At 45.7% G+C, this 24,667-nt stretch overlaps 1 protein-coding gene across 1 annotated transcript in view; it reads right to left on the bottom strand.

The window, feature by feature from the left end:
- The window catches only part of UBASH3B (ubiquitin associated and SH3 domain containing B), a 151,183-nt gene extending 145,233 nt beyond the window's left edge, over nt 1-5,950 (bottom strand). Inside the window, exon 1 of the mRNA XM_061146237.1 lies at nt 5,441-5,950. Within this exon, the coding sequence (XP_061002220.1) occupies nt 5,441-5,601 (161 nt within the window). The 5' untranslated portion in view covers nt 5,602-5,950. The remainder of the gene's footprint in view (nt 1-5,440) is intronic.
- Nucleotides 5,951-24,667: the final 18,717 nt, after the last annotated feature.

Here is a 24,667-nt window from a genome sequence, read left to right as displayed (position 1 = left end):
ACGCAGAGATGCTGAGCTGACCAGGTACTTTCAGGGGATCCAGTGTCCAGCAGCAGGTAAGCTAGAGAAGGCCAGACAAACTGGATACTTGAATTCATCAGTTCTGGAAGATGCGTCTCAATTCCTTGTGTCACCATCTCGGAACTGCTTTTCTCTTTGGGCAGAGAGATGTAGCTAATGCAGCTGACTGTCCAAAGTCAAAGGCGCTTAGTCCAGCTCTTTCCTTCTGCCACTGTCCTGCGCTTTAGCTGGGCGTTGTTCAAACAGCAATAACGGAACTGCACATGTAAATCCTTGCTGGAGACCCCAACCACCATCTCACCTCTTTCCTTTTCTTTCAATCCAACACAATAATACAACAACCCTATCTACCTGGTCCAGATTCTATTTTTAACTTTTCTAAGTCTCTTCTTGCCCATCAGCTTGTCTGGTCTTCACAAAGCCTTGTTTTGAGTTACACCAAACAGGGATTGCCATGCACAGCAGCTGATCGGGATATTGAGGGAAAGGGATGACACAGAAGACCTAAATTCTCCAAGTGTCAGTCAGAAGCTAGGCTAGGACTCGGGGCATCAGACCCTGGCCTTAGTGTTCTTGTATAAGATTCTATTTCTCAATCATTAGACAGCCATGTGCTCTAGACAAAGTATTAGCCACAGGCAGCCTCAAATAAATGGAACCAAAACAAAAGGCCAGAGTTGTATCAGTTGTGGTGGTTTAGTCACTCAGTCGTGTCCGACTCTTGCAACCCCATGGACTGTACCCTACCAGGTTCTTCTGTTCATGGAATTCTCCAGCCAAGAATAATGGAGTGGGTTGCCCTTTCCTTCTCCAGGGGGTCTGCCTGGCCCAGGGATCGAACCCACATCTCCTGCACTGCAGGCAGATTCTTTACCAATTGAGGGGGCCTCCTCAAGTTCACTTGCGGGGTGACGGCTCCCAGAGTTGGCTTCCAGCTGCAGAGCAGAGAAGAAAAAGAGCCTCACTGTCCCCCAGAACCACAGAAAGCAAGTAGGGAAAGCAAAGCAACACTCCAAGGGAGTGAGTAGAAGGGGGGATATATGGGAAGACTGGGACTGCCATATACACACGATTACATATAAAACAGGTACCTAATGGGACTCTGATGTATGGTACAGGGAACTCTACCGGGAGCTCTGGGCTGGCCTATGTGGGAGGGGTTAGATTTCTGAGTATGCCTGGCTGTACACCTGAGGCTGGCACAACATCGTAAATCAACTATACTCCAATTGAAAAAAAAAAATACAAAGGACAAAAACAAACCATAAAAGCAACATTCCATCAGAATTCCCCCTGCCTGCTTGGGTGATACAATCAGCCCTGTCCTGGCCCCAGGCCTTCCCAGCACACACATACACTCTTCCTTTTCCTTCCAACCAACCTCACTCCAGTCTTGACAAAGCTGGGACTTTATTTTTAGAACTTTGGGGAAAAGGAGGAGCTAAGCACATAGAAAGAAAAAGGAAGGAATAGGCCACTTTGGCCCTTAAAATCTTCCTTCCGAAGGCCTCCCTGACACCTCCGTGCATTGTGGTTGCATTCGTGTGTGTGCGTGCACGCACACACACGCACACACACCATAAAAATGACCACTTCTCAATCCTTCCTCACACAGTGGGCTCTTCTACAGCAGCGTCTAAGTTGGACCAAAGGTCACAGGGTTGGACTGGAAAATACCTAACACAGTTTCAGGGGTATAATGAACTGGAGGAACATACCCTGAGGTCACCCTGCTTGCTCAGCACTGCTCTCAGTCAAGCACTTAACAAGCATGCATTAATTAATCCTGTTCCCCTCAGAGGAAGCCAGCCAGGCCCTGAGGGCTTGGGTGACTTATTCAAGACCAGAGAGCAAGGCAGGCTGGCAGGGGACCTGGGCTTTGCTGGTGTGGGAGCTCCCTGCAGCCCACCCAGAGCCCAGTGGAAGGGCCCTTCTTGCTGCTGCACAAGACCAGACACAGTCACACCCAGAGGGGAAACCAGAGCTGCCAGCCCTGGCTGCCGCCGTTCCCTCCAAAGGGCCAAGTTCCAGATGTCAGTCTCATCTCTTCTTGAAGCATCACCACAGCCAGGTCTTCCTGAACCCAAGGGACCGCCAACTGTTCTCTCCCGCTTGCCATTTCATCACACTCCAGGCTTAAGGCTAAGAGGCCTCTCAGAATTGAAGTCGGATATCCTTGCTCCCTATGCTCACAGTTCTCCAAAATGAAGCGCCAAGTCTGCTCTCTGGAATCTCAGATGGCCCCGGGGAGAGACCCTCTTCTTACCGACCTGATTAAGTTATGAAGAGGAAGGCTGACCACATCAGTCTCCCTGGGCTTAAGTATAAGAGATGTCAGCCCAGGAAGGAAGTGGACTAGATCACGTGATCACCAAGGGCTCTGACCCCCCGAAACAGAGAATTTGAGGAGACGGAACAGTAAACCCACCTCCCTCCCCAGGATGTTTCATCATGACCCAGGTCTATCACCTTTTCAGTAAAGAGAGGTGATGTTAGTAATAACAGTAACTCTGATAGGCTAAATTGGGGCTCCTCCCCCAATTTTCATGCCCTCATTCCTGGAACCTGTGCATATTACTTTATGGTTAAAAAAGGGTTTTGCTGATAAGATTAAGTTAAGGATCTTGAGATGGGGAAGATTATCCTGAATTATCTGGGGAGGCTCTAAATGCAACCACCGTGTCTTTATAGGAAAGAGGCAGAGGGAGATTTGACAGAGAAAGAAAGGAAGGCTCTGTGACCACAGAGGCAGAGACTGGAGGAATGCTGCCACAAGCCAAACAATGCTAGCAGACCAGGAGCTACGAGAGGCAAGGAACAGATTCTCCTTAGAACCTCGGGAGGGGGCACAGTCCTGCCAACACCTTGAGTTCAGCCCAGAGATGCTTATTTAAGACTTCTGGCCTCCTCCAAAACTGTGAGAGGATAAATTTCTGGGTTTTTTTTTTAAACCACCCAGAGTGTGGTAATTGGTTACAACAGCCACAAAAGCTAATACAGTGCACGCTTAGTCGCTCAGTCGTGTCCGACTCTTGCAACCCCATAGACAGTAACCTGCCAGGCTCCTCTGTCCATGGGATTCTCCAGGCCAGCATACCAGAGTGGGTTGCCATTTCCTTTGGCAGGGGATCTTCCCAACCCAGGGATCGAACCCAGGTCTCCTGCATTGCAGTCACACTCTTTACTGACTGAGCTATGAGGGAACACTTAAGGATCACTCACTACGTACCAGGCATCACCACTCTAAGTACTTCATCCACTTTAATTCACTACATCCTGGTCCTGGCTCTGAGGCCTGGGATGAGCAGACACATGCCTGCTCTGAGTGTGAATCCCAGATTCACTGCTCACGGTGGCGAGCCTAAGCAAGTTATGTGACCTCTCTAGAAAACGTCTTTCCCAGTTCATAAAATGGGCACATAATTACCCTTCTCACTGGGCTGCTGGGAGGATTAAATGGATAACAAACATGAAGTGATTAGAACACCACATAGTAAAGGCTAGTTGCCTTCTCAGGTGGCTTGGTAGTAACGAATCCGACTGCCGATGTGGGAGACACAGATGCAGGTTCAATCCCTGGATGAAGGAGGATCCCCTGGAGGAGGGCATGGCAAAACACTCCAGTATTCTTGCCTGGGAAATCCCACGGACAGAAGAACCTGGAGGGCTACAATTCATGGGGGCGACAACAGTCAGAAACGACTTAGCGACTAAACACCACCAACAACAAACAAATGCTAGTTGTATGAGATCTCAAGCCAAAATTGAACAAGCCAAAATTAAACCATCATCCTAATCTATCAGGACATAGATGAGGCCTCTTGGACCCATCTATGTAGGAAAAACCCATCAGTGCAGGAAAGAAGATGTCCTATTAAACCACTTTGAAGAGCAAACATGACAGTCTGAAGAATTCAGTTAAGTATTTCCTCCCTTAATTAAGCAATTTAGAATGCTGGCCTCATTTTAGAAAAGGCAGATGCAGGGGGCTATTCTAATTCTGCAGCTTCGACCCACAGACTTCCAACCCTATGTCCCCTTCTTAGAGACAGCTATGCACATCCATCACACAGGAGGACCTGACTTGCAGCTTCCATGCCTGGCACACCCCTGCAGAGCTCAGTACATCTCGTTCCTGTAACTCTGGCATCAGGAACTGGAGCCCCAGTGATTGGAAGTCAGTGTGAGGCAGAACTGTAAGTCCGTTTTATGGCCTTCCGACCATAGGGTACACCAACCTGTCCCGGCAGGTTGGGTGGAATGATAAAATTAGGAATGAGCTTTGATAAGAGGTTACAGCCAAGTCAGTAAAGAATAAAGGTTTGCCCAGAGGCCAAGTAAGGGAAACCTAGAGCTATCATGTGAAAAAAAAAAAAATCACTTTAATCAAGCTGACCCTTTCTGATAAAGTTTGCCTAACTCCCTGTGCAGGTGATGTCATGCAAAGAAGCAAGGATCCCAGGCCTTGTGTCCCGGCCTAAGAAATTTGCATGCGAGGAATAAAGGGGGAAGAAGGACCTGGCCACCCGGCCTTGGCTTCCTTCCAGGCAGAGGTCCAGACTTGGGTGGCCAACCTCCGAAAACTCCTAGGGCCACTGCTACCTTGTCCTGGAGACCAGGCCTCTTACCAGCAGGCTGCTGCGCGCCACCTGCGCGCTCTCAGCTCTGCCCTACCCCACCCTCCAGGAGGAAAAGGGATGAGGGAGGACGCACCCCCTCTTACTCTCAGGCACCCACAGATTCCTGCGCTGCCGTCACCACTGACGAGAACCCAGGTCCCCTGGGGGAACTGCTTCCCCTTCTCATTCCAACCTCCCCATCAATGAACACGCAGCAACCCCTACGCTCCCTGCTCCTACTCCGGAGGGAGACAGAACCCAGAACGACATCCGAAGCCGAAAGCCGCAGCCGCGGGAGCGCCGGGCTCCCGGCCCCGCTGTCCGTCCCTGCCCTCTCCCAGTCAGCAGTGGATCCTCCAGCCAGGCCGGCGTTCAGGACCCAGAGCGTGCCCGAAGCCTCCGTGGGGCCCCGCCTCCCCCGGGGGCTCGGCTCTGGAGACCTCGGGGAGCCCGGGGAGAGAACGGCTTAGCAACACCCGCGGAGGCCTGGCGCCTGCCGCGGTCCCGGGGACTCGAACCCGATGTCCTCGCCCGGAGGCATCCCGCGCCCTTAGGCACGCCTCATCGTAGGCATGCCCAGCCAGCCCCCGGCCCAAGCGCTCGGGCGCAGCGCCCTCCCCGGCACCTCCCTCCGGGAGCAGCCGAGTCCCGGGCCGCCCGCGCGCCCAGCCTGCCCCCAACAGGTCGTGGGCAGCGGGGAGCGCGCCTCCCGCCGGGCAGGGGAGGCGAGCCGGAGCGAAGCCGAGGGCCGGCCGCGTGGGGCAGGAGGGGTCGCCGGGGCAGCGAGCTCGGTCACTTACGCGCGGGCTCTGGGGAAGCCCATGGACAGCAGCACGTCCAGCGCCGATCCATGCTTGATGGTCCCGGGGCGCTGCTGGCGGTTCCTCCGCGGGGTGACTTTGCTGTACAGCTCCTCTCTCGCAGCCATGCCGAATGGGCTGGGGTGGCCGTATTGAGCCATGCTCAGCGGCCAGCCATCGCCCGGGAAGGCACCCGAGCCGGAGGGCCCGGGAGGGCGGAGGGCCGGCCCGGGGCAGGGGAGGGGGGCTCGGGGACCCGGAGCCGGGCGCAGGCGGCGGCGCAGGCGGCGCTCGGAGGTTCCCTGGTGTCGAGACTGACGCTTCCTGGTGAGGCCACCGGAGCCAAAACTGCGAGCTGCTTTCTGCCCGGCCGGCCGGCCGCCACTCGGGCCCCGGGTGCCCCCTGCTCGGCGCCCGCAGCAGCCCTCTCTCCTCCGCCCCCTTCCTTCTCCGCTCCCAGCAGTCCGGGAATTTGCAATGAGTAATTTTTGAATGGATCAAAAAGGAAAAGGAGCTTTGTGGGCCGGCTCTGCCTCGCCTGTACCCGGGCCCCGCCCCTCTCTTAAAGAGGCAGCGCGGCCCGTGACTGCTCCCGGCTGGGCGCAGGCTGTAAAAGTTCAGGTGCTTCTGGGCAGAGAATTGGAACCAGCAAGGGCTGCCCGTTTACGCTGGTTCCGGAGAGTCACTACCAGCGCTCCAGGTTCTCCATGGCTTCCATCTGGAGCCATCCGGGGCCTCAAGACACCAGATCAACCCATTTCAAGTTTCCTGTGGTTCTAGATGGGGTTATTAGTGGAAATTGGGCAAACTGATGGATGACATGAATGGACCAGAAGGCCAAGTCATAGCATCCAGATAAAAGGGTTTGCTTCCCAGAGACCGTGCAAGACCCAGAGGATTGTTAATGGCAGCTGGAGACCAAGTTCCCGTCAGCTGGCCAAGGAATCACGCTGAAGACCTTCTGTGTTCTCCATGATGGACCATGGGATTTCCCAGGCAAGAATACTGGAGTGGGTTGCCATTTCCTTTTCCAGGCTATTTTCCCAACCCAGGGATTGAACCCAGGTCTCCCGCGTTGCAGGCAGATTCTTAACCATTAGAGCTACCGGGGAAGCGACAAGGGAGGGAGAGAACTGCAGAAAGAAGAGGAAGGGGAAGATGAAAGGAGGAAGAAGGCGGAGAGGAAGGAAGTGGGATGTGGAGGAGGGTGGGGGAGCAGGAACTGAGAAGGAACACTTTGTAATTGTAAGTGGTGTTCGGCGCCGAATGGGTTGATTTTCAATAGCGAAAGAGTACCCTGTCAGTAAAAGCATTCAAAGAAAGACTGCTTCATCACTACTCAGTGGTGACAAGTTGCATCATAGGTTTGCCCAAACTACTCCCACCTCAAAGGAGGTGGAAGTCCTAACCACTCCTCTCTCCCCACAGCTCCACACCATGCACTTGGCTTGGGGATGTTAAAGCTGTTTCATTCAGAGACAAATTTATGGTCCTCAGTTAGCTAGGAGGACCCTGCTCGGTATAATGGAAAAGGCACAGACTAAACCCTAGCTGCTCTTTTTCAAGTAATGATTATACTACCACCTAATGTTTGTTTATTAGGCTCTCATATGTGTCAATCACTGTGTTCAGGATAATAAATGAATTAACTCATTTAATTTTTATGACCCTATGGTGCATGTATAATTATTATCCCAGTTTACACAAAACAGCCCAGAGAGGTTGAGGAAGATGGTACAGATGACACGTCAGAGCCAGAGCTTTTGATGCCTTGGACAAGTTGTTTCTGCCCTCTACAGCCCCAAGTCCTTATCTGTATGTATCATAGTAACTAGCCTTACACAGGGCTGGGCTCTCCAAAAATGTCAGTTCCTTCCCCTGCCTGGAGCGTGGAGGTAGGGCTGATGACCAGCTCTCAAGGAACAGCTTTTTGATGTTGCTTTCTAAAGCATCTAAGGGTTTTACCAGGGGAAATGACACAGCTTAATTCTCTTAGCCTAGAATATAGTTTTCTGAAAAATATCCAGCAGTGTTTGGAAGTGGGGAGATAAGGACTACTGGGGCTTAAGCAACAATGTGCATAGTTCTATCTGCTGCTGTGTAAGGGATGAGGAAAAAGTTCATACTTCCTGGGTGGGGGCCTCTGCCTAAGCAGAAGTGTCCCGAAGCCATGCAGAGGGCCTCTCCTGGGCACAGAGAAAAGAGACAAAACTGGGCTGGGGAAACCATATCTAGTGGACTAGCCTCCTTGGGATGGGTTTGGTAAAGGGCACTGGATCTTACCTGATATTCTGAACTTCTTCCAAAACCTTGGGTTGAGAGTTAAATGATCAGAAACCTAGTCAAGCGATACTGTCTTGTGGAAGCAGTGTGTAAACCATAAGTATCGATACTACATAAATAACTGAAATTTACTGAAAATTCACTACACATCGATGCTGTTCTTAGCTTCTTATGCAAGTAACTTAAACCCTTGACAAGGCAATAAATTAGGTACCACCATATTATCATTGGCCACTTTACAAATGAAGATGTTGAAGCAGACAGAGAGCAAGAATCTTGTCCAAGATCACATGGCCAGTAAGTGATTTGAACTCTTAAAATTTGTCCATACAACCACTTACTGTCATTATGATGATGATGAAGAGATGCCAACCAGTAAAATAACATGTTCAAATAATAAACTTTTTGACGACTCCTGTTACCAAGCCGAATTTGAGTCGACTCTCTAAACGTGTAGCCAAGCGATTCTACTGACACTGTGGTAAAGGAAAGTGTAATAAGTCCCCTACATACGAATGAGTTCCGTTCCAAGAGGAAGTCCAATTTGTTCATAAGTCAATAAGGTTAGTTTAGGTACCCAACTAACACAATTGGCTATGTAGTACTGTACTGTAATAGGGTTATAATATTTCTCATACAAATAATACATAAAAACAAACACCAAAAGTAAAATAATTTTAATCTTACAGTTCACTACCTTGCAAAGTACAGTAGTACAATAGTTGGCATTTCTTAGCAGTACGAGCTACATCATTGCTGCTTATTCTTGCTTCTGGACATCCTGGGTTTAAAATATACTGTACTACTGTATACGGTACTGTACAGTAAAGTACAACAAGCACAACCACTCATAAAGAATACACACACGGGACCATGTACGTCAGACACATGAACTAACTTACATGATTGGACTTGTGAATGGACGTACATCCGCATCTCTGAAAGTTCTCAACTTGGAGGTTCATATGTAGGGGACTTACTGCTTAGCATTTATTGCAAGGCGCCAAGCAAGGGAGTTGGGAGATAAGCCCCAGATCCACTCCAACTTGATCTTTGAGTGAGAGCTTTTTGTTTTTGTTTTTTTAAGAACAAAAAGACTGGGCTTAATTGTCATCTTGTGACATTTCTGTGGCATTTCTCGGAGTCAGGATGTCTCTGTCTTACAATTCTCTGGCCAGGTGGTCCATGGCTTAGGGGGCTTGTTAGCTCATCTTGCCCTGGAGAAACCCGAGTTTGTTAATGATGGTATCTAATGATACAACAGCAATTTTATCAGCATCGATGTTATCAATAACAGCAATTTTAGTCATCTGACTCTTGTTGACTAGGGTTCAGTTAGCCCAAGACTGAGGTCTGTGGGGCGAGAAAGGGAATAAAGTGTTGTATAGAGAAATTAGCCATAAACTTGGTAAGGGATGGAGGAGGCAATGGCAACCCACTCCAGTGTTCTTGCCTGGAGAATCCCATGGACAGAGGAGCCTGGCGGGCTACAGTCCATGGGGTGGCGAAGAGTCAGACCTGACTGAGCGACTAACACTACTACTACTACCTGGTAAGGGAACTTGGTTTTATGGAGACTCAGTTTCACTCCTCTGTCCCTTGACACAGAATTGTAGATCTCTGTTTCCTCTCGAAAAATTGAACTGTTTTTCTCCCTCCTCTAGGCAAACTGTGAGAGGAAATGATGGGTATAAAAATAGTTTTAAGTAGCCTGGGAAAACCACTGTGGAAAACCAGACACCTTAGATGCGGACAGTTGCGTTTGGGGTACTTTTACCAACATCTCCATCTGACGACCTCACCCTTCAGCCAGGGGCCAGCGATCATTTTATTTAAGATAGCTGCCCTCAGTTCTGCACAGAGTAAGGTGCTGGCAATTAAGATGCATTGTGCTTCAATTGTATTGACTTTGAAGAGCTAAGGAAAGCTTTATAAAAGTCCGTATTGTTATATCACAGAGAGAAGAGGAACCACTATTCATTAGACAGGGTATCTGACAGCAGTGGGAGGTGGGAGGGGCCCCGCACGGTGAGGAAGCTGACACATCAGCTTCAAGCTCCTTCAGAAGGGAAGCAAGTTGTCAGCTTCCCCTGCATCCACGGGTCGAGTCAGAATCCTCCCTGAACTACAAACCTCTTTCTCTCTTTTATTCCTTTTTTTCTAAGTCATGCCGCGTGGCTTGCGGGATCTTAGTTCTGCAACCAGGGATCGAACCCAGGCCCTGTGCAGCCAAAGCCGTGAGTGTTAACCACTGAACCTCCAGGTGCGTGTGTACATGCTAAGTCACGTCAGTCGCGTCTGGCTGTGCGACTCTATGGACTGTAGCCCGCCAGGCTTCTCTGTCCCCGGGATTCTCCAGGCAAGAATACTGAAGTGGGTTGCCATGCCCTCCTCCAGGGGGTCTTCCCAACCCAGGGATCAAATCCACGTCTCTTTCATCTCCTGCATTGGCAGGCAGGTTCTTTACCACTAGTGCCACCTGGGAAGGCCCCGACCTCCAGGTGAGTCCCCACAAACCCTTCTGCTCTTGATGTGGCAGCCCTTCCAACATGGCCATAAGGATGCCAGAATGAGCCCAGTTATTAGTAACTGCACTCATAGTTTCTGAAAGCGAGTCCTGTGTCTTTCCCTTCTGCTTCTCTCTGCCCTTGAAGAAAGATCATGTGATCCCTTCAAGCACAGGCAGTAACGTCTGCAGAATGTCTCCCGTCCCCAGAGTTCAGATATTGAATCACTGGGATGCCACTGGCCCCTAGAGGTCAAGGGGATTCTTCATGATCAGAAGATTTTGACACTATCTGGTAAGGAAAGAAAAGAAGCACCAGAGGAAGGTTCCAGAACTGGGAGTCAGGCTGTAACTTAGATATTTTCTCTGCCCCTCTCTGGGCCTCAGCTTCCTCCTCTGCCAAATGAGGGCTTCACTTAAGCTGGCGGTTCCCAGGACTTTGCCCAGGGACCCTCAGGGACTCTTGTGGGAGGAGGATGGTGTTATCAACTGAAAGTCAGGGTGGGCAAAGCGTGGTATCCTCTCCTCCCTTCCTTTTTGCATTGGGTACATTTGATCAGTTGTATGTCTTGGGGGTTTTATGTAAGGTTTTCCATGGGAAGATGGTTTACAGGATCAAAAAACATTTTGCAAAAGACTGAACTAGATGATCTTTAATGCCCAATTTAGTTCTGAGAGACCATAATTTAACAGGAGAGAAAGCAGAGGGGAATGGAGTGGGATTGGTGAGCAGGGGCCGGGGTGGGGGGTGGGGGTGGGGGGGCCCAAGGTAGCTGGGAAGGGAGGGACAAGTGAGGAATGGGGTGAGGGCAAAGGAGAAGGGACCACACAGCTCGAATGTTAAGGTGAAACAGACTTTTAAAAGTCAAGCTGTTGTATCATAAGATATCACTTATATGTGGAATTGAAAAAAATGATACAAATGAACTTATTTACAAAACAGAGACTCATAGACATAGAAAACAAACTTATGTTACCAAAAGGGAAATGGGGAGGGGGAAAGGATAAACTAGGAGGTTGGGCTTAACATACATACACTACTATATATAAAATAGTAAACAACAAGGACCTACTGTACGGCACAAGGAACTCTACTCAATACCCCGTAATAACCGATGAGAAAAGAGTATGAAAAGCAAGATATATATATATATAGCACAGCACAGTGATTCATCCATCCATATATATATGGATGGATGTATATGTGAAACTAACATGATATTGTAAATCAACTATACTTCAATAAAAAAGAAAAAAAGGTCACATTATTTCCACCACTAGAGGAGATAATAGTTGTGTGACTTGGTAGAATGCTACAGTGGATATCATATTGCAATATAAATGTATCAAATCAATATGTATGTATACCTTAAATGTATACATTAAATACATAAATACATAAATGTATACCTTAAAAGTATACATACATTTAAGTATACCTTAAGTATACCTTAAAAGTATACTTAAATGTATACTATAGGTTAATTATATCTCAATAAAAAATAAAATTTAAATTTAAAAGAGTCATATCATTTCTACTGTGTCCCAAAGCACAGTTACAATAGCTTGAAGGACCTGGAGATTGTGACCACTTCACAGTCTTGAATTTGCCCATAGGACTTGGCACAGTGCTTATACTCGCACAATTATTGATGGGTTGTTGAATCTGTGAAGCCATGTCATATGGTAGGAAAAGGTAAGACTGAAACAACGTTTGGAGCATCACTCCAAACCCAACAAAAACCTTGTATTTTTCTCCTATGTTGAAAAAATTAAGATCTCTCCCTCAGTTGCAAAAGGAAGAGAAAGCACAGGGAGTCTGTTTTCACTTCTTTTCATCCATCTCTGAACAATAATCCCAGTGGGTCTATTTTGGAATCCTCATAGAGATACTCCATTGTCTGTGCTTCCTCCTTGGATAGGCCTCATCCCAAATGTCACTGCTGAAGGCTCTGTGTCCCTGACTTGCCACGTGACAATAGGTGTGTTAGGAAATAAACAGTACAAGCTTAAAAAAAGGCTTATTCCTCTTCTCACACAACTTCTCTTTTTATATACAAAAGGAAATGTACGGGACTTCCCTGGTGGTCCAGTGGTTAAGACTTGACCCTGCCAATGCAGGGGACATGGGTTCAAACCCTAGCTGGGGAAGTTCTTCATGCCATGTGGGCCATCCAAAAAAAAGAAATGTATAGGCAACATACAAATGTACAGGTTTCCTTGGTGGCTCAGTGGTTAAGAATCTGGCAGCAATGCAGGAGATGTGGGTTCAATCCTTGGGTCAGGAAGATCCCCAGGAGAAGGAAACAGCAACCCATTCCAGTATTCTTGCCTGGAGAATCCACGGACAGAGGAGCTTGGTGGGTTACAGTCTATGGGGTCGTAAAGAGTTGGACACGACTGAGCAACTTGCACAGGCAACATAAGGGGGAAGTTTTATTTATAAAAAATAGAATAAAATTAAGTAGCTATAAAAACCTAGGTATGTGGAAACAAAAACAACAACAACAACAACAAAAAAAAAACCAGGCAAAAATAACCTCCAAGCCCTAAAAGAGTGGAAACAGCAGCCATGGACCGAAATACTTGGAAAAATAATTTACCATTTAAAAATTCAGAGTGGTTTCGGGGGTTACAAGATACAATTTTTGAATATTTATGTTTAAAAATGGAAGTTTAAAACTTCATAGAATGCATTTTAATGAATCTTTGTGAGGCTGTGTACATTGATGTTAGATATATTTCCAAATCATGCATAATACATAATGTCAACATAAATAACTTATGACCTATACAAATAGGGGAAGTTTTGTAATGCCAAGTCATCAGTAGAATAATACTCTGGCCAGTTAGCTATTTCTTCCATCTTCATTCTGGAAATTAAAATACTAAAAGTGCCAGTTGCTGCCTCCCCACCTAGGTGCCTGTCCCATTGTCTCCCCAGCCACCCTGGAAAGTGTTTAGCTATATTTTATGACACTTTCCCTTCTAGGATTGAGTTAAGGTTTGGGAATGTAGGATAATTTACCTCTGTTTTCTCATCTTTAAAATGGAAATAACAAGATCTACTTCATAGGGTTTTGTGATAATTAAGTGAATTGTGAATATGAATATACCAAACAAAGTGACGCATGCTTGCTGAAGCCATAATAAAACTGTTTATCCCTGTGTCCCACTCACCTTCCTATTCTCATGACATTTGTGCAGTTTCTTTGTTTCATCAGAATTTAGGACTGTAGAATTAGATTAATCATAATCCATGGTCCATATGTGGTTCAATTTTGGCCACCTAGCTACTTACTTAATCAGTTCATTTTTAATAATACAATCAGTTCAGTTCAGTCGCTCAGTCGTGTCCAACTCTTTGCATCCCCATGGACTGCAGCACGCCAGGCTTTGCTCTCCATCACCATCTCCCAGAGCTTGCTCAAACTCATGTCCATTGAGTTGGTGATCCTATCCGTAAGCACCCACAAAACTTTCACCTGAAACAAAAGTTAGGACCTTGACAGTAACTAATATCTTACCAAATGACCACAATCTACTCCAACAAGCCTATTCCTTGCCTTCACATACTCTAGGTGGCTTCATCCAATATTCTATGTTCATCATTCCCTTCTATTCCTTTTCATATAATCTTATTGAATCTATGAAAGTGAAAGTCGCTTAGTCATGTCCAACTCTTTGCGACCCCATGGACTATACAGTCCATGGAATTCTCTAGGCCAGAATACTGGAGTGGGTAGCCTTTCCCTTCTCCAGGGGTTCTTCCAAATCCAGGGATCAAACCCAGGTCTCCCGCATTGCAGGCGGATTCTTTACCAGCTGAGCCACAAGGGAAGCCCTAGTGAATCTTTAAATATCATAAAGAATATTCTTAAAGAAATTTTTAGCTGTCTTTTTGAAAAAATTTTTAAGAATTTTTTCACTCTTTACTGAATTTGTTAGTCTTTATTGAATTTGTTCAGTATTGCTTCTGTTTTATGTTTTGTTTTGTTTTTTGGCCCTAGGACATGTGGGATCTTAGCTCCCCAACCAGGGATGGAAATTGTGCCCCTTGCATTGGAAGAATTCTTAACCAATGGGCCATCAGGGAAGTCCCTTTGCAACCTTTTTATTTTAAGTGTACTGTGGTTGATTTACAATGTTGTGCTACTTAGAGGTGTATAGCAAAGTGATTCAGTTATACATATATATATATATATTTTTTTTCAGATTCTTTTCTCTTACAGGTTATTGCAAAATATTGAACATAATTCCCTGTGCTATACAGTAGTCCCTTGTTGGTTATCTGTTTTATATATAGTAGTATTAGCTGTTTTGATACAATAGAGTATAATGCTGTTTGTAATCTTTTGAGATTTGCTTTTGGTTTTTTTGCTCAATAGTACATAGCTAAGGTATATAACTGAAGTATATTCATACTGATGACTATAGGGTAGTCCACTGGTTTGGTTGCTGTATAATAGTCCATCTCTTGTTATGTCACGTTTGGATTATTTCCAAGTTTTTGCTTTTATGATTCTGCTGCTATGACCACTCTTTTAAAAAATTATTTATTTTAATTGGAGGCTAATTACTTTACAATATTGTGGTGGTTTTTGCCATACATTGACATGAATCAGCCACAGGTACACATGTGTCCCCCATCCTGAACACCCCTCCCACCACCCTCCCCACCCCATCCCTCTGGGTTGTCCCAGAGTACCAGCTTTGAGTGCCCTGCTTTAAGCATTGAACTTACACTGGTCATCTATTTTACATATGGCAATATATATGTTTCAATGCTATTCTCTCAAATCATACCACCCTTGCCTTCTCCCACATAATCCAAAAGTCTGTTCTTTACCTCTGTGTCTCTTTTGCTGTCTTGCATATAGGGGTCTTGTTACTGTCTTTCTAAATTTCATATGTATGTGTTAATATACCATATTGGTGTTTCTCTTTCTGACTTACTTCACTCTGTGTAATAGGCTCCAGTTTCATCTACCTCATTAAAACTAACTCAAATGCATTGTTTCTATAGCTGTGTAATATTCTCTGTGTATATGTATCACAACTTCTTTATCCTTTATCTGCCAATGGACATCTAGGTTGCTTCCATGTCCTAGCTACTGTAAACACCACTCCTTATAAGTCTCCAATCGTATCTGTGCAAGAATTACCCTTGGACTATAGCCCACCAGGCTCCCCTGTCCATGGAATTCTCCAGGCAAGAATACTGGAGTGGATAGCCATTTCCTTCTCCAGGGGAGCTTCCTGACCCCGGGATCAAATCCAGGTCTCCTGTACTGCAGTCAGATTCTTTACTGTCTGAGCCACCAGGGAAACCCAATTCTAGGAGTAGAAGCTGGGGCACTTTCTACTTAGAAGATAATACAAAACTGTTTTCCAAAGTAGTTACACCAGTTTGTATTCCCATCACAGCACATAAGAGATTCCTTTGCATTGTGGTTGCCTGTGGCTACATAATTATTCTATATTCTAGACTATTCTACAAACCACTTGAGGTGAACTTGAGGTAATGTAGTCAGAGAGTTCAAGTGTATGGGCTCTGTGTTTGACTTCCACTTTCTTCCTTATGAGCCATGTAACCTTGAACAAATTCATCCATTCAACAATTATTCACTGAGCACCTACTATGTATGTGGTGAAGACAAAGTCCCTCTTCCCAAGGATCCTACATCCTAGTGGGAAACAACAGATAGTGAGTAAATGTAAATTCCATACAATGATAAGTGCTATAAAGAAGGAAAACAGAGTGATGTGCTTAGAAGTAACTGAGGGTGGGAAACTCCTCTAGCAGAAGCGAGTTGGGAAGGTCACCTGTGTTGAGGTGACCGCAGAGCTAAGATATGAAGGATCAGAGGGAAGCAGCTGAACAAAGAGGTGGAGGGGGAGAATTGCAGGCAGCGGGCACAGAAAAATACAAACCCTTCAAAGGTGAAAATACTCAAAGGCACGTAAAAGAGGCCAGAGAAGCTGAAGCACAGGGAAGGAGGGGAGAATGAAGACCTGCAGTGGGTATGCAGAGCCAGTTCCTGCTTCCAGGGCAGAACTCATTGTTTCAGGAATACCTGGAACCGTTCATCAAATCATTATTAGCAGGAAATCAGCCATGGTGGGAGTGTTTACACCATGGAAATTGGCAAATGCTTCCCCAGGGCTTCTTCCCCATGGCCCTGAGAGTCAGGGGGTAGGGAGAGGTGGGGGAGCAGAAAAGACAACTGAACAGATACAGTTAAAGAGTTGCTTCACCTCTCAGCACCCAATCTCAAAGGGTCACTGTGAGAATTAAATGAGTTGGTTCATCCAAAGCACAGAGTGGAGGAAGAGTGCTCAGTGACCACAGAGCACTTGCCTGCGCCTGCCAATTTTCCTACTCCTTCTCCAGCTTCCCTACCCTGCAACCATCTGGTCATGATGCTCCTAGGAGGAAAAAGAACAAACATATGTTGAGTGGCCACTATAGGCTAGGACTCTCACATGTTATTTCACACCATCAGCAATACTGTCAGGGAGATAACTATCTGGGAAATTTACTGATAAACCTATTGAGGTTCAGAGAGGTTGGGTAACATGCCCAAGGTCTCAGAGCTGCTAAGTGGTGAACTGGCATTGAAAACTAAGACATCAGTGGGACTTTCCCAGTGGTCCAGTGGCTAAGACTCCATGGCTAAGGGAACTAGATCTTGCATGCTGCAACTGAAGATTCTGCATGCTACAATGAAGATCAAAGATCTCGGCATAGCCAAGTAAAATTAATAAATACTTTTTTTTTTTTTTTAAAGAAAGATTTCCTTGGTGGCTCAGTGGTAAAGAATCTGCCTGCCAATGCAGGAGAGATGGGTTCAATCCCTGGTTGGGGAAGATCCCATATGCTGCAAAGCAACTAAGCTCATGTGCTACAACTACTGAGCCTGTGCTCGATAGCACATGTGCTGCAAACACTGGGCCCACATGCAGCCAACTACTGAAGCCTGTGTGTCCTAGCGCCTATGGTCTGCTACAAGAGAAACCACTGTAATGAGAAGCCTGCACACCACAACTAGAGAAAGGCCTGCACAGCAATGAAGACCCAGCACAGCCAAAATAAATAGATAAATAAAATTATATAAAAAAAATAAAAGTAACTGGTATCTCCATTTAAAAGAAAAAAGAAAAATAAGACATCGGAATCTAGCTTCAGGGCATATTACAATTAACCTTAATTCATTAATATCAGTTAAAACATTTTAATAGGCAACTCATTTGAGGGGATGATTTATTTGGATATACTGTTAAATGAACCACAGACTTGCTTGAGACTGTTAGAAGATGTGTGAGTAAAAGGGGTTGCAGCAGATCTGGGATTGAAGTAACCTTTGCTAAACTCATCGTCAGATGACTAACAAGTAAAAGACAAAATTTTTCCTTTCAGTAGCTCTTTCCGTCTACAGTAAGTGGCTGCCTACTATATGCAATGGGCTCAAAGATAGAGGTGGGTTCAAGGTTTGCCAAGTCTAGTGGGAGACGGGCATGATTAGACCATGAGAAAACAGGATGATTGAGAGACAGAGGTTTCCTTGAATTGTGACAGGGGCCACATGGTGGAAAGGTGGGTGGGAAGGCTTCGCAGAGAATGTGATGTCTCAGCTGGATGTTGAAAGATGAATGAAGGTCCATCAGAAGTGGAATGAGAAAGTAGGGGTGGGATGAGGCTGAGTAGAAAGAGAAGGAAAGAAAGGATGTTCTAGGCTGAGAAAATGCCAAGTGCAAAGGCCAAAGACGGGAGAGATCTGGTCATTTTGAAAGATCATCTTGGAAGATCATCTTGGAAGCCCGGCATGGCAGAAGCACAGGGCTTGGAGGAAATGGAAGAGATTCAGATGATAGATCAGGGTTGGAGAATTTGGGTTACTGCAGAACCAGACTTCTTTATAGGTAATATTTACCTGCCTGATGTAAGCCCAGCTTTGATACCCTATTGGGAAATTCATCACCACCCAATGACTGGATGAATAATACAAAACCACTTAGAAACTGTGGTGTTAGGGTCTGAAATTTTATGTTCTCCCAAAATTAATATGTTGAAATCCTAATCTGTAAAGTGATAGGATTAGGAGGAGGGGCTTTGGGGAGGTAATTAGGTCTTGAAGGTGGAGTCCTTATGAATGGGATTAGTGCCCTCATAAAAAAGACCCCAGAGAGCTCCCTTGCCCCTTCCGTCATGTGAGGACACTGGGAAGGCTGCAACCCAGAAGAAGACTCTCACTTGACCATTCTGACATCGTGATCTTGGACCTCCAGCCCCCAGAACTACGAAAAGTAAATTTCTGTTGTTTATAAGCCACCCAGTATATGGTATTTTGTTACAGGAGCTCAAACAAATGAAGACACAAGGGAGAATCAGCATGACATCTCAAAATACTACTCATTCTTCACACTCAATCAAAGTACTGAAATTTCCAAGAAGTCTTCTCAGGCCCCCAGCTTCTGAAACTCAGAGCACATTTCTTCTTTTTTTTCAGAGCACATTTCAAACTTAAAATCTCAGGGATAATTTACAATACCCTGCCCTTTCTTTTCCTTCACTATTTAAGTATAAATGCTTTATAAAATATAGAAGCAATACAGTGAGGTATTTTTTTTATCATAAAATTAATGTCAATCAGATAAAGAAGGAAAAACAATCACTTCAGACAGAAGCGATCAACAGTTACATTTTCTTCCATTGATTTTTAGTAAAATAAATGATCAGTGCTCAGGCCTAGGCAAATTAGTTATAAATTACTTGAGAGTGGAGATTGCTCACTATCACTATATCCTTTTTAAAAATATTTATTTACTTAGGTGGCTATGCTGAGTCTTAGTAGTGGCATGCAGGATCTTTAGTTGTGACATGTGAACCCTCAGTTGTGGCATGCGGACATTAATATTTTTACCTCCCACGTGAACTTAAATGTTTGTCATTGATGGAGACAATTCTCAATGAATTAAGAGCTCCCAGCTAGTTGGGAGCATGGCATAAGCCTGAAAAGTCTGTTAAGATAGATTTGCTTGAAAATTTGTGCCCTGAGTGAACAGTGTTGTAAAAAAGCCCAGAAGAGAAGATGACACAGTCAGCCTTGTCATCTTCAAAATTACAGGACAAGTCTTTCCACAAATGTGACTCTTTAGAGTGGAGACCATCAGTGGCTAGTCTTGAGGGGATTCTGGGTCCATCTCGGGGTGGGTGACCGGACTATCACCTGAAAAATAAAAGCTAAATGAATACAGCAAGGAACAGACCACCCTTTTCCCCTCTCTTACTTTCTTCCTAAAGTCCCCTGAGCAAAACAGATTATTCATCTCTTGAGGAATCTGAATGTTGTTCATTGCTGTGGCTGCTATGAAAAATTATCACACTCTGGGTGGCTTAAAACAAGAGAAATGTATTCTCTCATGGTTCTAGAGGCCAGAAGTCCTGAGTCAGAGTCACTGGGCTGAAATCGAGGTGTCAGCAGGGCTGTACCCCTCCCAGATCCTTTAGGGGAGAATCCATTCCCTGCCTCTTCCGTCTTCTGGTGGCTACGGGCATTTTTTGGCTTGTGGCTGCATCCCTCTGGTCTTGAAGGCAGCGTCTTCAAATCTCTCTCGGCTTTGTCTTCACATCAACTTCTCCTCTTAAGTGTCATCTGAAATCTCCTTTCCCTTACAACGATCCTTGTGATTGTATTCAGGGCCCACCTGGAAAATGCAGGATAATCTCTCCATCTCAAAACCCTTAATTTCTTTCCTTCTGTGAAACCTCTATTTTCCTTACCAAGAAACGGTTTACAGGTTCTAGAGATGAGGGCCTGATACCTTTGGGTGGCCATTATTTAGTCCTCCTACACTAGTAGTTCTTGGAGCAATTCACTGTGAGGCTGGATGAACTTCAGGTTCAAGAGAAGATTTTTGAGGGGTACTTTCCTGGTGGTACAGTGGTTAAGACTCTGCCTTCCAATGCAGGGGACATGGGTTCGATCCCTGGTTGGGGAACTAAGCTTGCCTGCCCCAAGAGCCTGCATGCCACAATGAAGAGCCCATGTGCTGCAATGAAGACCCACCAGAGCCAAAATAAAGAGGAAAAAGTAAAAAGAGAGAGACAGAGAAGTTTTTTCAACTGCATGATCTGGGTTAATGGGAGCAGACAGATAATGGGGAGGGGCAGAAAATGAGTAAGAAAGTTCATATTTTCTCAATATTTTTGGAAAAGGCCCCTGTCCTTAATTTATGTTGTTTCCCGTACCTGCAGCTCTTCCTTCCCTGACCTCTTCTAAGGGGACTTACCTGAGCTCACCTGCCTGCCTTGCGCATACTGCATCGATGAAATCTGCAACTCACATTGTCTTGTTTCCCTTTCATCATAGCACTAAGCGCAGCGAAAGGCATTTCATATACTTAATGTTTACCTCCAGGGGACAGTGTGAGCTCCATAAGGCTCAATGTGCCTTACCCAGAGCTGTGCACTCAGTAGGCACTTAATAATTGCTCCTGAATTTACTTGAATTGCATTCCAGCTGAGATGAGAGATGCCCTGATAGCACATGTGCAATTGCATTTCCTTGCTTCCCTGATCTTGAGACCAAGGCTAAGAAACTCTTTCTCCCACCCCACTGGCTGGACTGGCTCAGAGCCCTGGCCTGAACCTCGCCTCTCTCTCCTTCAGTTTCCTTGGTGATTAGACAGATCCTAGTTCACATCTCCAGTTTATGCTGTGAGTAAGCTCAAAGCAAGTCTCCTTAAAGCCCTCCTTATGGAAAAGTCTGTCTAAGGACCACACACCAGAAGTGGAGCCCCTGTGACCAGAGGCTTGTAGGGGTTATGGAGGGAAGAATGACCTTCTTTGAATAGGTGGCCTGAACCAGGAAGAGAGGTGATATTTAAGCAAACCTCCAATGTTCAGTGGAAGGACGGTTTGGGAAACGTGTCTTTTCTAAAAAAATATTTTATTTATTTATTTAGCTGCACCAGGTCTGAACTGTAGCACTCAGGATCTTTGATCTTCGTTGTGGCATGAGGGATCTTTAGTTGCAGCATGTGGGATCTGGTTCCCTGACCAGGGATGGAACCCCAAACCTCCTGCATTGGGAACATGGAGTCTTAGCCACTGGACCACCAGGGAAGTCCTGGGAAACACACGTCTTTAAATGACAAGTGAATCTGTTCTTTCAGGCGCTGGCTTTGACATTAGTGACTGCACCACCACCACCACCCCCATCTAGTTACTTGTGGGTGCTCCTGGGGCTGCGTCCAGCATGAGTGTGGATGGAGCCTGCACACCAATCCTAGAAGTTTCCTCATGGCTGGTTCTCTGCTTATTAGTTAGAAGCTCCTGTAAAGAGAAGCCAAGAGAAGAAATGCAAGTACAAACTGCTCCTTGGTTAAAGACTTTAATTAAAGAACTAGGGACTGAGATACTCTTGAATTTCTATTATCTATGCTGCTTCCACCCACTGGAAATTTTACCCTCCTCTTCCTGGTAGCTCAGCTGGTAAAGAATCTGCCTGGAGTGCAGGAGACCCCAGTTCGATTCTTGGGTTGGGAAGATCCACTGGAGAAGGGATAGGCTACCTGCTCCAATATTCTTGAACTTCCATGGTGGCTCAGCTGGTAAAGAATCTGCCTGCAATGTGGGAGACCTGGGTTCAATCCCTGGGTTGGGAAGATCCCCTAGAGAAGGGGAAGGCTACACACTCCAGTATTCTGGCCTAGAGATTTCCATGGACTGTAGTCCATGGGGTCACAAAGAGTCGGACACGACTGAGCAACTTTCACTTTCACTTCCTCTTTAGTAACAGTGTTCACATAGCTCCTTACAATTTTCAGGCGCTTTTAGGCATAACACCTTGTTTAATTATTATCCCCCCCCCCCCCCCAGAAAACAGAACAATATAAAGAAGTTACATTACATACACTTTTCTTAGTGACAAAAATAAAAGACTGAGGCTCAGAAAAAAATTATGCAATGTAACTATGATAATGCAATGAGGCATGAGAGAAAAATCGGTGTTTAAACCCAGGTTTTGCAGAAATGAGAGCCATTCTGGTAATTTTCTTCTGTCTGTCTTGGGCTGGGACCAAAAATGTCTTATGACTTGGCATTCTTAAGTGCAAGGAAAGTTCCTTAAAGTAGTGTAGATCAGTGGTCCCAAACCTTTTTGGCACCAGGGACCAGTTTTGTGGAAGACAGCTTTTCCATGGACCAGGGGATGGGGGATGGTTTCAGGATGATTCAAGTGCATTACATTTATTGTGCACTTTATTTCTATTATTGCATTGGCTCCACCTCAGATCATCAGGCATTAGATCCTGGAGGTTGGGAACCTCTGGTGTAGATAACTCTCTCAGGTGAGGCCAAGTGAAGGCATCGATCACCCCTCAGCTTCAGAAGGGCATCTAAGACAGAGATTTTCCCAGGAGGAAGGTTTAAGCATCCTCTGGGGTCATGACGTATTGCTATTGACTGTCATAATGTCTGAGTAATCCCAGACCTGGTTAGCAGCGGTCTAAAAATTTGATTTAAGGTTGCATCTTAAAATTGTAGTTGAAAGCTCTCCTAGCATATAGATTTTGATTTCCAAGTACCATTTCCTACTAAAAAGAGGCAGGGCTCCACGGAGAGATGCTGATTCCAGGTCACAAGCAGGGGAAGTACAAAGTTGGCCTGGAACATCTCATGTCACAAAGCTTCAACTGTCCCCAAATGAATGGGATTATATAAAGAGTACACAGGAGCCAGATTGAAGGAGCTCCCACAGCTAAATCCAATTTGAACATCCCCCTTCCCTGCCCTCAAATGATGGTATTGGATTATAGCAGGCAAATAAAACCCATAAATCCATAGTGATATTTTCAAAGATAAAAAGAAGAGGGGAAAAGGGAGGCAGAAGAAAAAACAGTTTTTCACAAAACAGTGCTGACAAATGAGTGAAGGAACAATAATAGAATTAGAAAAATCACCATTTTGCAGCCTTCAGTGTAACAATGGCAGATTCTGTTAAGAACCACTAATGGATGTTAAAGTCTTTGGGTAAAAGACTTCCCAGGTAGCGCAGTGGTAAACACTCTGCCTGCCAATGCAGGAGACGCAAGAGACATGGGTTTGATTGATGGGTTGGGAAGATCCCTTCGTGGAGGAAATGGCAACCTGCTTCAGTATCCTGGCGTGGAAAATTCCACGGCCAGACGAGCAAGGTAGTCTACAGTCCATGGGGTTGCAAAAAGTTGGGCTCGACTAAGCACACACCCTCACATTCATTGGGTAAAATGGTTGTTGGGGAGTAGTGTTAGGTAGTTAGAATAGGGAAAAGGAGTCCAAAATTGCGGTGGCTAAAAGACAAGGAGGGAAAAGAACACAAAAATAGAACAGAGGAAGGTCAAAGGAAGGTCCGAGGACCGGAGTGAGGACTTCAGGTAGAACAGCGCTCCTGCCTAAGCCCAGTTTGCATAGGACAGGCCCAGGGGGAAGAAAAAGACATATAAAAAGAGGAGCCAAAGGGTTTGCTCTCTCTCTCTCTCTCTCTATCTCTCTCTCTCTCTCTCCCTCTCCCCTTTTTTCCCTCTCTCCCTCTCTCCCAGTATGCTCTCTCTCTCTCTCTCCCACACATGCATACACTCTTTCTCTCTCTCTGTCTCTCTCTCTCCCGCATGATGGGGTGCTCTTCTCTTTGCGTCTTTGGATCGACGTGCCCTCACGCCTCGAAGATGGATTTTCCTGCTATTATCTAAATAAAATAGAGCTGTAACACTGATTTATTTAAGAGCTATAACACTGTCCGTCCAAGACCCGAGAGCTGTGACCCGCCGAGGGGGGTTTAATGTCCGTCACTCAAAATTTTTGTTGTGATGAGACAAAGAACTGAGGAGCATACACTCGCCTGACAGTAGGATATAATCACAGTGTTTCAAAGTGTCACCCATGCCTTATTTATTAATTCACAAAAGGAGAAAAGAGAGACCTTGTGGTCTCTACCTTAACCAAGAATTAGACCTTGGCATTGGCAATCATGGAGTGACTGACTTGTGACTCTTGAGATGAGAATCATAGTCTATGTGATGCTCTTGTCAGAAATGTCACCTGAATCTAATCCCATGGAAACAGTCATTCATCCAGAGCATGGGACATTCTGCAGGACAAGGAGCCGAGGCTTGTTAAAGACCCTAGCACCATGAATATCAGAGTGAGAAGGAAGTGTGCTCTACATGGGGAAAAAGTAGAGAGACAGAACAGTCACATGCAATACTTAGACCTTGATTGGGTCCTGGATCCAAAAAATAGGCTATGAAAGGACATTTAAATTTGTATTTATTTTTTGGCTGCACTGGGTCTTGGTTACTGCACTGGAGCTTCTCTCTAGTTGCAGCAAGCGGCGGTTACTCTCTAGTTGTTATGTGTGGGCTTTTCATTGCAGTGGCTTCTCTTGTTGTGAAGA

The sequence above is a fragment of the Dama dama genome, chromosome 1, assembly GCF_033118175.1.
Source record: "Dama dama isolate Ldn47 chromosome 1, ASM3311817v1, whole genome shotgun sequence".
Lineage (NCBI taxonomy): Eukaryota > Metazoa > Chordata > Mammalia > Artiodactyla > Cervidae > Dama > Dama dama.
The sequence above is the reverse complement of the archived record's forward strand: the minus strand, read 5'-3'. Positions and strand labels throughout refer to the sequence as shown.